This window comes from Spermophilus citellus (assembly GCF_964194105.1).
Source record: "Spermophilus citellus genome assembly, chromosome: 11".
In the NCBI taxonomy this organism is placed as follows: domain Eukaryota; kingdom Metazoa; phylum Chordata; class Mammalia; order Rodentia; family Sciuridae; genus Spermophilus; species Spermophilus citellus.
Genome location: NC_138192.1, coordinates 72,157,960 through 72,170,366, shown reverse-complemented (window position 1 = coordinate 72,170,366; position 12,407 = coordinate 72,157,960). Strand labels below are relative to the sequence as shown.

The window sequence follows — 12,407 nt, the reverse complement described above, 5'->3', positions numbered from 1 at the left end:
AGCTCAGGTGCATATTAGCTGTGGGGCCTTGGGCACGTTTTCTGAGTCCCAGTTTTCTCACATATAAACTGAGGCTAATGCTAAAAATGTCCAGTTTGTAAGGTGACTTTCATGAGTAAGGTGGGTGGTCAGGACAAGGGAATCTTCTTCCTGGGGAACACAGATTGCGCTTCACTAAAATATGAGTGTTGGAACTAAGGCCTGGCTTTGGAGCATGAGAGTGAAGGGGGTCAGAGCTGAATGAGGAAACAACAGGGAGGAAGAAAGGGTGGAGCTCTCAACCTCAAACACTCATTTGGGCGCGTCTTTGGGGTGGCAGACTGCCTTGCTTTGCACTACAAGCACCATGCCTTTTTATTGCATGTACTGAGGAAGCTAACCCCCCGAGCTGTCTTCTTTATGGCCAATGACCCCCTTTCTCTTTTTTAATGATAACCAATGACTCATTTGAGAATTGTTTCCTGAAGAAATCCTTTAGAGAGGTTTGCACCGGCACTCCACAGCGTGCTGTGTTCCTAAGCCATGATGTTTGGAAGTTAGATGTACTCAATGCATTTTTGACATGGTTATGTTCCATTTAGAGTGGGTTTTTCAGGATGAAACCCCATTTGAAGTTGAGAAGCCCTTGTGGGATGGGGATGTAGCTTGTACTTTGAAGGGGGTTAGAGCTGAGGAAGGCCAGAAGATGCTATTTCTTTTACTTGGCGTCTTGCAGTGCTAGAGGATTTATGTGATTAGAATACATTTTTGGTATTATTTGTAGAATCAAGATGCCTTAACCAGGGGGCTTTTTTGCCCCTGTGGAATAGAAATCCAATTAGGAGCTCTTTGTGCTCTGCCACCAATCATTACACGTCTACATTTTACTCTTATAAAATATGGATAATGACATGACTGTCTCTTAGGAATTTGAGTGCATCATCTAAGGATCAAGAAACCTTAGAAATAGGAGATTCACATGAATGCCTAAAGCTGCTGTGATCACACATTTGCATTGTTTTTCTTGGCATTCTTGAAAGTTGTGCTGTTGACATGAGAACACTGGGGCTGATCCCGTTTTTCTTATTGTAGAGTAAACGCTGAAGGAATAAGCTCCAGGAGTGCTCAGCACAGATAGGTTGACCCAGTGCCTTATGGAAGTCCTGAAGTAGCTCGGGCTGGAGTGGTTTGGTTTGGGCTGAAGTGGAAGAAGAGCCTAAGTTACTGCAAAGCACTGCAGTTAGAAAATATCAGGACTTGAGCACAGTGTAATGTCTTCCCGTGCAGGGAAATGATGTGGATGCTCATATCCTTTGTGACAGTGTCTTCAGTCATCCATTGTGTAGAAACATAGATTTTCCTTTTCCCTCTCCAGATAATTACTTTAGAACCTAACATAACAAATGGTAACATTTTTAATTCCTTGACTAGAAGATTAAAAAAAATAGATATTTATTTTCGAAAGCGTCACAAATAGTAGCTGGACAGTGTACCATATGATAGCTGATGTTGCTTTTTTTTTTTTTTTTTTTTCCTTTTCAGGCAGTGGAGCTACTGCTGTGGTTCAGGCTGCCCTATGCAAGCCCAGGCAAGAACGTGTAGCAATAAAGCGGATCAACTTGGAAAAATGCCAGACCAGTATGGATGAACTATTAGTAAGTACAAGAGAAGGGGTGTCTGCTGCTGTACTTTCCTAACCCATGGGTGTTCGGAGTTGGTTGGGAGAAGATCAGAGTGGGTTGGTGTCATCTTCTATCTTGACACCTATATTTCTTAGGAAGCAGCCCTCACCGCTTTCCTGCTCCCCTTATTAACTTCCTTGCTCTATTATTGTGTCATCTAATGTTCACCTTACTTTGCTTTTGACCATCAGCATTTTGCTCAGTCTGCGTAATCCTAGTGGTCTCACGTGTTGACACTCTATTTTATGCATCAAGAGAGCACATTCTGTAGGATGCCTGAAGTCATGTGATTTCAGACTGCAGAGTTGGATGATGAGCTTCTGGTCCTCCCTCTAGAGTGTATGGCACACATGGGAGTTACTCCCCCAAATATTTCTTAGTCCTTTTGGTTTTCAGAAATTACAAAATCACATACAAATTAAAGATGTTTAAAACAATGCATGGCAGCTTGCATTTGGTTGATGGCAAGAATTTGTTTTTCTGACATGGTAACTTGAATTTTTTTATTTGGGATGAAGGATGTTGCTTAACTAATTGGAGCTTTTTGGTGTGTGTGTGACTGTAGGAGCATCGGTTGGTTGAGGAACATTTGATTTGCTTTTGGCTTAACTGACTCATTATTAAATGAACAGCTTGGCAAATGGTTATTAGTTGCCCAGCAAACTGTGAAGGGTTTGAGAGTTTAATCTCATAAATATAGTTGTCGTTCTGCCTGCCAGTTTTCTTTCTTTCTTTTTTTTTTTTTTTTTTCCTTTTGGCCATTTGTTTGAGGATAATAGAAAACTGAGGTGGAGGAGTTAACTGATTGGTTATCCCAACACTAATCCCAGTACAAATATTAGTCCAATAGCTCCATACAAGCTACAAAGTATAATGACGGTTGGCTCCAAATAAAGAAGCCTTTTGTTATAGTCTACATTGGGAATGGAATGTCATTAACAAGAGCTTTTTGTCTTTACTCAGAATATAGCTTTTATTTCGGGCTTAATTATAGTACACTATAGTATAAATTAAGCACAAGGATGAAGCTGTACTTTTCCAGATCTGTTTGGCCTTCCATTTTAAATTAGGCTACAATAATGCATAGATTTCGCTGGGGGTGATTGCTGGCCAAAACTTAGATGAAAGCTACGGCTTCCACAATTCATTGTTAATTTTAAAAGCCCACATACATTTAAGACTTTAGCTCTTAAAATTTCAGCTGTGCTCTGCTCTTATGGAAATTGCTACCGTGCACGCTTGTCTATTTCTTATTATTATGGTGACCGATAAAATTGTAACTTTGTTATCTAACCAGTTTTCAAGGTCACTTCCCCTAAGTGGAAAAAGCATTGAAAACATTGTGGGGAGAGTTGGGTCCTGCTTCTGTCACTAACTTGTTTTTAACTTGAAGAGCTCTGGGTTGTTTTAAAAGAACTGAATCGGAAGATCTCTAAAATGCCTTTAAGAGTCCTCAGATTCTGTGGCTGCACATAAATGTACATTACCTTTTTTTATTTTTTAAAGTTTGGAGTATTGGAGTATGCATTAAGCTTATGCACTGTTTGGCTGTATCAAGAAATAGCACCTGATGTTTGTGGTTTTGGGGGTGCTGTGTTGGAGGTCCCAGCTATTGGCAGAATATTTCTGTGGAATATGTTTAAAGTTCTTGTGCACTTGTGTGTACCCCGTGGTCCTGGAACCAGCCTCCTAGGCCAGATAGATGCTCTGGTCTCTGATTTGTTAAGTCCTCAGTTGCCCACAACCTCCACATTTTCATCAGCAGTTGGCTGCCAGGCATGGGGGCCATGTAAGGGTCCAAGCAGAGGTCAGCAGGGAGATGATCATTCCAGTCCTGTTCCCAGTTTTCCTGGGGCCAGTTATAGCAGTATCATTTGAAGGTACTCGTAACATAGCCAGCTGTGTGAGACTGGTATTTTTATGACTGTATGCTTAGCTCCATTAGTCTGATTTATGAGTTTGCCTATTAGCAATGGTTAATTTATTTCTCTCATTCTTTTTATTCTCCCAATGATGCCCAGTTGTAATATAGTGTGTATGCATTGTTATTTATTTTTCATGAGAAAAGGATACTAAACCTAATAAATTTATTACTTTGATCTTTCCTTAACCTTGAACCATTTGACCTTTTGCTGTCTTGATATATTTAGAGAAGAATGGGTTTTGATTCTTAAGGATGTACTACTCCTAAGTCCTTTTCAAACAAAGAGAAAGAGAACTTATAGTATAGTCTTTCTAAGGTTGCCAGACTTTTGTGGTCTAGTTTATTGACATATGAGATCCTGTGGAGCAAAGTTGCTGTCATCCTTTCAACTTCTAATGCTGCTGTTGCTTGCACTTTTATTATTTCTGTGGGTTCACATTTTGACAGTGTTTGGACATCCGGCATCCTAATAATCCTTTAAATCCACGGGTGCGTGTTATATACAGGTCAGTGCACTGCATCATCTCACAGACTGTGCCATGAGTTAACTGGAAACCATTGTTCTTCGAAGAAACAATGGCCACTGGGTCTTTATTTTGTGAAAGTGTTATGTCATAGAAGTCACAATTATCAACTATTTGCTGGCTGTTGGGGCAACTGCCTCTTTTGATGCAAGTGTCACCTCCCAACCCCCAATCCCTGCCTCATCCCTACTCACCCCAGCCCCTCTGTCCCGATCTCCCATTCCCTGCCCTGTCCCCACCTTCTTTGTCCAGAGGCCAGGTGTGATACCATACAGTAGTTTTGGATACTTGGCCTTAGCCTGCTTCTTTATGTCAGCAGGCCGTCAGCACATGTTCCTGTGGTCCTGGAGTCCGTTCCACATTTTGCTGAAGAAAGATCCAAGTCTTCCTTGTTTCTGAAACAAAGTGCTAATTGCAGTGCCCGCTTCTCTGAGAATTGAAGGGAGGAAAAGAAAAGTTAGATGAGATCATTGGCACTAAATAATTGGTGATTTAAACTGAGACTGTTGAGTAACATTTCTCAAAAGCAAGGTAGTTATGTATCCAAGATACATTTATTTATTTATTTGGCAGATGTGGAATTTCTATTTTGTGCTTAGGGATAAGTTTGGAGTGCTTATGTGGGAGTGCATGGTTGTATACTCACTAAAAACTGCCTTTAACAGCGATTAGGATAGAGCACTCCTAGAATAAATGTTTTTATTGGCATGATTTGAGTAGCATTCAATTAATCTAAACAAATGCTTTTTCTATACATTCTTTTGAATTTTCTTATGTTGTGGAATTTAGCCCTCAGCTGATCCTAATCTCTTGGGGTGAAATGATCTGGTTAATGGGGTCTTGCTGGTTATTTTATATACTCCTGACTACCCAGCACAGATGCACTGATAATTTCTGAGATTTGTTAATCCTATATTTGTTGTTATCCCCACTTTTGTCAATCCCACTGTGGAATAAATGACTAATTTTATAATTATCCTAACACTCTTTAGTAGATATTTATAGTTTTAGAGCCGGAACTTATTAACACCATAATTATTAAACCCTACTACATGCTAGACATTGAGCTCAGTGATTGGAAACAAAGAGAGTCTCTGTCCTTTGAGGAGCCCACGGACTAGTAAATGAGTATCTAAACTTTTATGTTGGCAAGATATTTATTATTCATTTATTTATTATTTTTAATTTTTTTGGTGGGGGTACCAGCCATTGAACTCAGGGGCACTTGACCACTGCACCATATGCCCAGCTCTATTTTATATTTTATTTAGACACAGGGTCTCACTGAGTTGCTTAGTGCCTTGCTTTTACTGAGGTTAGCTTTGAATTCAGGATCCTCCTGCCTCAGCCTCCTGAGTAGGTGGGATTACAGGTGTGTGCCACCATGCCCCTCAAGATATTTATTTTTTATTTTTGACTTTTTGCAACACTGGGGATTGAATACAGGGCTTTACACTACTGAGTCCATCCCCATCCCTTTTTATTTTGTATTTTGAGTCAGAGTCTCACTAACTTCTCCTGGCTGGCCTTGAACTTGTGATCCTCCTGCCTCATGAGTAGCTGGGGTTATAGGCATGTGCCATTATGCTGGCCTGATTGGTGATATTTTTGAGCTACAGATATTTTTCTGCCCCCTTCTCTACTATTTACCTAGTAATGGTTTAGCAGGTTAGTGGACATATTACTGCTCTCCAGTATGTCTCCCACTGAATGGGGGTGGGGTGGGGGTCCTTGCTTTCCAATAGGAATTTAAGACTTGCTAAGTGGGTCTGACCTACTATCTTGCAGACTAATATATTCTATGTAAAGATGGCCTTGCTTGAGGTTTCTAGAAAGAGCTTGGTTCTCGTGTTTGTGGTCAGCCTCAAATGTTAAGGGTGCTACCCTAAAGCACACGTGATTTCCTTGAAGTTCACTCCATGAGTAGACAATCAGTCCTTTTTGAAGTCATCTGTCTTTTTAGCCTCTCTTAATGGGTGCCAAAGTAAATGCCATAGATATGACATAATCCTTCTTTTGATTTACCCTAAAACACACTCTCCCCAGCCTTTAGGGTGCTCTCCTTGATTTATCCAGGGATTGATGAACATTTTGGTTCATCTCCTTACTTACCTTATGACTCTTAGGCTTTAACCATATCCCTCTTGGCCTTTTTCTCTAGACTTGAGTTCTCATACGTTCAGTGTGTCTTTGGTTCCTAGTCACAGAAAACTCAGCTTCAGTCTCTCATCTTTACACATACATCAACACCATTAAAACCTTACAGTGTTAGAGGTAGGAGAACTGTACTTATATACTTATGGGAGAAATCACAGCCCAGGGGCCAGGCAGAGTATTATTTTCTTTAAAAAAAAAGAAAGAAAGAAAGAAAAGAAAAGAAAAAGGAAGAAGGAGAAGAAAAGAAGTGAGAACAAAGAAAGAAAGAAGGCCAAAAATATAGTTGTGATTATTATGAAATTATGTAATGATCATTAAAATATTTTAGTTGTAATGGATGACAGATGCGAACAAAGTCATTTCAAAGAAACAGTGACTATGAAGCCATGAGAGCTGGGCTTGAAGGCAGAGGGAAGATTCTCCCTGGGTCAGGATCTGCTTTCCTGACTCCCCACAGAACTCCTGCCAAGGACTTCAGTCCCTGTTTTCTCAATGAGGAATTATGGCCAAATTTTATTTTTTCTCACCAAAGTTCTATGATTGTGCATATTTGAAAATCTGTTTTTAAGTTCACTTGAGCAAAATTACACGTTACTAGCAAGTCATGCTTGATAATTTAGGATAGAGTCAAGTCACTGTGGTATTGTAGTATGGGAATAACCTTGTAAGTCAAAGACAGGGTGCACAGTGTGCTGACCTTTCTTCCTGTACATAGTGAAAGAATTCCTCAGTCGTCGAGTTGCCTTGAACTGGATGCTTTCTGGCATTTGCCCTCTCTTCCCCCATCATCTTTTTAAAGGTATCTCGCTGTATCTCTCTAAAGGGATGTATAGATACATCAAGCATTTTTTCCCTCAGAACAAAGCCACTGCCCTCATTTTGCTTTCTGCTGTTATTTCTCTTTTCTCTCTCACCTGCTGTGCCAGCCCTTCCTCCTTCCCTCCCTCCCTCCCTCCCTTCCTCCCTTCCTCTCCATCTGCCTGCCCTCCTACCCTCCCTTAGAGGAATGGATGGATTAGCTATGATTTGTAGGTTATTTTGGAAAATAAGGCTCTAGATACTTCCCTGGTTTAATGATCATTTGAAGGGAATAGTTATCTCCTAACCATGACCTGACACAGGGTTCTCCTATCCCTTGTAAATGAACCTATAATATTTGGGGGCCTCTAAGCAGATCCTCCAGGCAGAAACTTTGCCCCTCTTTTCCTTTCAATTGAGATTGAAAGGAAAACAACAATAACAACAAATGAATAAACCTTGCAAATCTTGTTTTTTTTTTTTTTTCTGTAGAAAGATTATACTGGTTAAAAAGCTTCCAGCTTAAGTTGACCACAAATAGTATAATAAGTATGCCTTCTTTATTGCTGAGCACTATGAGATTATTCTTCCATTCTTTTTGATCTTAAGAATGTTCAAATTAGTAAATCATTTACTCATATCTCACATCATTCCTCATCATATGTGGGAACAAACTGTGTTTGGCTGCTTGTTGTAGTTCTGTATACACTAAGGGTCTAGCACTGAAATGCAAGCCTGCTGCACTAGATAGAGTATTATTTTGAGTGTTTCAGGTCTGAACCACTAAGTTGTGTTCTGTTTGTTTCTTGCTACTCAGCTTTGTAATTATTTTCATGTGATTTAGTGTTTGTGTTTATCTAAGTATCATCCAATCGAAGGCAGGATTAGAAGTGGAAAATTTTGGGCTATTTTGAAGACATGAAAACATTTTTAAGAAATTAGAGAATGAATACTTATATGCAAAACAAATTTATTTTTATAGTTCTAAAGTTGCATTAGCTTAGAAATATGTATAATTCATTTGGAGAAAGCAATTTTCATTTTTTTGCAACATCAAATTTAAAAGTTATACCCTAGTTTCTTCAGATACTAATTAAATACCATAATTGAATTTACTTTTAAGTGTTTTTTATACATTGGTTAGAAATGGCTCATGAAGAGGGCTAAATCTCGTGCTGTTAAAAAAGTCAGCAGAAATTATCATGGCAAAAGACACTTTTCTGGGCTTGTGTGTTTTTAGTTACAGAGACCTAGCACATGCTCATTTTCAGAGCAGTTTTACCCCTCAGACGGAACATACCTTTAATGACGCTCACTCTTTTTACCTCGACAGTGCCATCCTCATAGACAAATGGGAAAGGTTTGGGTTGAGATGAATGCTTTTGTCCCTTCCTGGGTTATTTTGAAAAGGACTGCATGGTGCTCAGGGGAAGGTGGGAGGGGTCTCTGCCCCTTCGGCTGCTGTTTGGGGAGGGCTGTTCCCTGGCAGAACCCCCGATGGCTCATGGTGCAGTGCCCAGGAATAGACACAGATCCCCTCACATTCTCAGCCCTTTCTTGAGGAAGCCAGATACAGCAGCAGTCTTGAAAGTTGGCTCTTTGGTCTCCAGCAATACAGACTGGCTGAAAAGAAAAAAAAATTCCTGTTTCTGTTTTTATGGCATCTTCAACTTGACTTTTTCCAAGTGCTCCCTGTCACGGTTCATTAAATGATCAAAAGGCTGTTGTAGATGACAGTATCTGAATCCCATTCCATGATAGTTCCCACAGAATTTTCAGACCCCGTACAATGTTATCACACACACACACACACACCCACACATCAAATGATATATATTATAAATATATTTATGTTATTGAAAAAATGACTCTTCACCATTGAGTTTCCTCCCTCCCTCCCTCCCTCCCTCCCTCCCTCCCTTCCTTCCTTCCTTCCTTCCTTCCTTCCTTCCTTCCTTCCTTCCTTCCTTCCTTCCACCAAGGGCCTCTTGCATGCTAGGCAGTGCTCTACCACTGAGCCACAAACCCAGCCCTACCACTGAGGTTTTAAAAATATTTTTAGTTGTAGGTGGACACAATATCTTTATTTTATTTCTTTTTATGTGGTGCTGAGGATCCAACCCAGTGCCTTCTATAATGCAAGGCAAGCACTCTACCCAGCCCCCTGAGTTTTCTTATAGCATTTCAGTGTCACTATTTTAGGGCCGGGGGGTGTGGCTCAGTAGTAGAGTGCTTACCTTGCATGTGTAAGGCCTTGGGTTCCATTTTAACACCACCAAAACCAAAACAAAAATTCAGTATTTTATTCTTTGACATCCCTGCCCCCATTTCTTTGGAAGAAAGTAGGTATACTGGTGGCTTCTACATTTTCTAGCAAATTGTTTAGTTTTCTCACTTTTTGCAGAGCTCCCAATTAAGCTCTGGTCTGTACATTTTAATTTGTTAGCAAGTAGATGTTTAACCATTGTGATTTCCTGGCTACCTTTGTGGGATTTTCCAGACCTCCAAATGCCATAACACTTTAGATTTTTACAATTCAACAGCTCTGTCTAATTTTAAAGACCTCTCTATAAGTACTTGTTAAGGCTTGCAGAATTTATGTTTCCCATATAAAAGATATGTTTTCAAAATACCTAGACATCTCCTATTTCTATTCTTGATTCCAATTAGACTATGTTTGAATAAACTCAGATACCAAATCACATGAAAATAATTATAGAGGTAAGCGATGAGGGAAATTTGTCGGTTCATTTGTAAATGGTAGAGATAATATTTGACTAACTCTTCCTTGAATAGGGTTTTCTCTGCATTTTTTTTCCTTAAAAGAGTCCAGTTTCCTGCATAAATAGTATATCGTTTTTATAATTAAAAAATTCACAATGACATTTAAAATTATTTTATAGTTATAGATGGACAGAATGTCTTTATTTTATTTGTTTATTTTTATGTGGTGCTGAGGATCGAACCCAGTGCCTCACACATACTAGGCAAGCGCTCTGCCGCTGAGCTACAGCCCCAGCCCTCACAATGACATTTTTAATGCTTGAAAATGACAGTCCAGAAAAATACATTGCTCTTGAAAGAGTTTTGTTAATCTTTTTATTCCATTCCTTGGCTGACATTCAAAATCACTGAAGTTTATTTTAAATCATGCTACTTACAGTATTTAGTTATTTATGAATATTGATTAAGTTGCCTTTCCTAATAATGCTGACATTATGGAAGTGCAAGCTGGAGAATGACTTTCTGAAGTGTTTTTATTTAACTAGGTTGCCCCCTTGTCTACTCTTTAAATGATAAAGGGTATTGCAAGTTGTATTTGGTTCTCTCTTCTATTTGGAAATTCATATTTTATTATATAGTAATTGTAATATATGCATACATGTAGTATATATTACATATAAATGTTTAGATTAAGTTGCAATGTAGAAATGTGCCTGGTAGGTACATGTTTTTCTCCCCACTTCACTGGAAGAAGAATGCATCTTGATGCTTAGCTTGAGGCAGTGATTCTCAGCCTTGGCTTCACAGGAGAATCACCTGGGAGCTTTTGAAAATTTTCATTCCCGGCTGTATCCTAAACCAATTTGTGTCAGCCTCCCTGGGCTAGGACCCAGGCATTGGTATTTTTTAAAGTTCCCCTGTGATTTCATTGTGCACCTAAGGTTGAGATCCACTGCTTTAGAATAAAGTAAGGAATAGAATTTCCTTACATTTAACTGCACATAATGTTGGAGCTTGAACAGGTTTGATTTCTTAAGGAAGGTTGAACAGGATATTTTTGCCACTGGTATCTGATAAAGAAGTATTTATATGGAATTTGTGTAAGTTGTGAAAATATGCTAATTTAGTTAAATATGGTTTAATATTTTGAATTCGGAATCCATTTAAACTCTTTCAGTAATAAAATCTCTTTTAGTGCTTTATAAATCTCATGGTCTCAGAGACAAAAGAAACCAGACTTTTAGATGTGTCTTGATTCTTATATCTTTATTTTATTAAAAAAACCTCTTTTTTTGTAGTTTTAGATGGACCGCATGCCTTTATTTTATTTGCTTGTTTTTGTTTGCGGTGCTAAGGATTGAACCCAGTGCCTCCCCCTTGCTAGGCAAGCATTCTGCCACTGAGCCCCAGCCCCAGGCCCCTTATATCTTTATTTTTCATTTTTATTTTTTTAGGTATTGAGTATTTAACACAGGGAAATTTATCACTGAGCTACTTCCCTAGCCCATTTAAAAAATTTTTTTATTTTAAATTTTGAAACATGATCTGATTAACTTGCTTATTAGGGCATCTCTAAATTGCTGAGGATGACCTTGAACTTGTAGTCCTCCTGTCTCAAACTCCTGAGCTGCTGGGATTACAGGCATGCACCACCACACTTAGCCTTATATTTTAAAATTTGTATTAGTTCTCCTTTCTTCTTCCCCAAACCCTTTGCATAAGTATACATTAGACTCCCTATTCTAAAAGAACTTTGAGGCAGCTTACCACAATATGTAGAATGTGACAGGTGGCATAAATTAAACATAGGGTGAAATCACTAGGAAAACACAGATGGGGACAGTGTTAAGAGAGGAAAGAAGCTAAAAAATCATAACCCTGCATTACAGGAAAGTCCTTAAGCCCGCAGGGCCAAACAGTGTGCCAGGTGACCTTTCTCTAAGAAGAAGGCAGTGCAGCTGCCAAGGTCTCTCTTTGTGCCTTGAGACACAGGAACTTAGGACACTTGAGGTTAGTGATCAACAAGTAAAGAAACTGAGAATTAATATAGAAGACAAAATTAACTTTTAACATATGTGTTACGTGCTAGGTTTTCTGCAAGGAGTTTTATGGATCTCCCTTTGCTTAATTCACAATATTTTTGTGCACTTGCTAGTATTAATCTTGTTTTACAGAAAGGAAAACTGAGGCTCAAAGACTGAGGCAGGATAACCTGCCTGGTTATCAGCAGGCCAGTGGCAGAGCCAAGCTTCAGAGCCCACTGTGACTTAGAGTATAGCTGTTTTTAAGAATCTGATCGGAGGATCAGATTCTTGTTAATCAGACTTCCTGCTTGTCCACGGTGCTATTTCTTTATATAGGAATAATTTTGGGGGGTAGAAAACAAAAGTCACATAGCCATAGACGGAAATCTTTCATAAATACCCTATTCAAACAGTTCCCCCCACCATTTTGGCGGGTATTTTCCCTTCAAACCATATTTCCAGCATAGGATTCTTTATATGTGTTGTGTTCTCCATCCACCTTAACATCTTAGAGGCCACACCATGTTGTGGTCTGTAAAATTTGCCAAGCGGCTGCAGCAGCGGTGTGTGGGTGGCCTTTACCTGTCTCCCCCTG

The 12,407-nt window shown here is 39.2% G+C and overlaps 1 protein-coding gene across 3 annotated transcripts in view; it reads left to right on the top strand.

The window, feature by feature from the left end:
- The window catches only part of STK39 (serine/threonine kinase 39), a 264,560-nt gene that overhangs the window by 57,664 nt on the left and 194,489 nt on the right, over positions 1-12,407 (top strand). For all 3 annotated transcript variants that reach the window (XM_081261265.1, XM_081261264.1, XM_081261266.1), the window contains exon 2: positions 1,522-1,634. In XM_081261265.1, the coding sequence (XP_081117391.1) occupies positions 1,522-1,634 (113 nt within the window). The remainder of the gene's footprint in view (positions 1-1,521; positions 1,635-12,407) is intronic.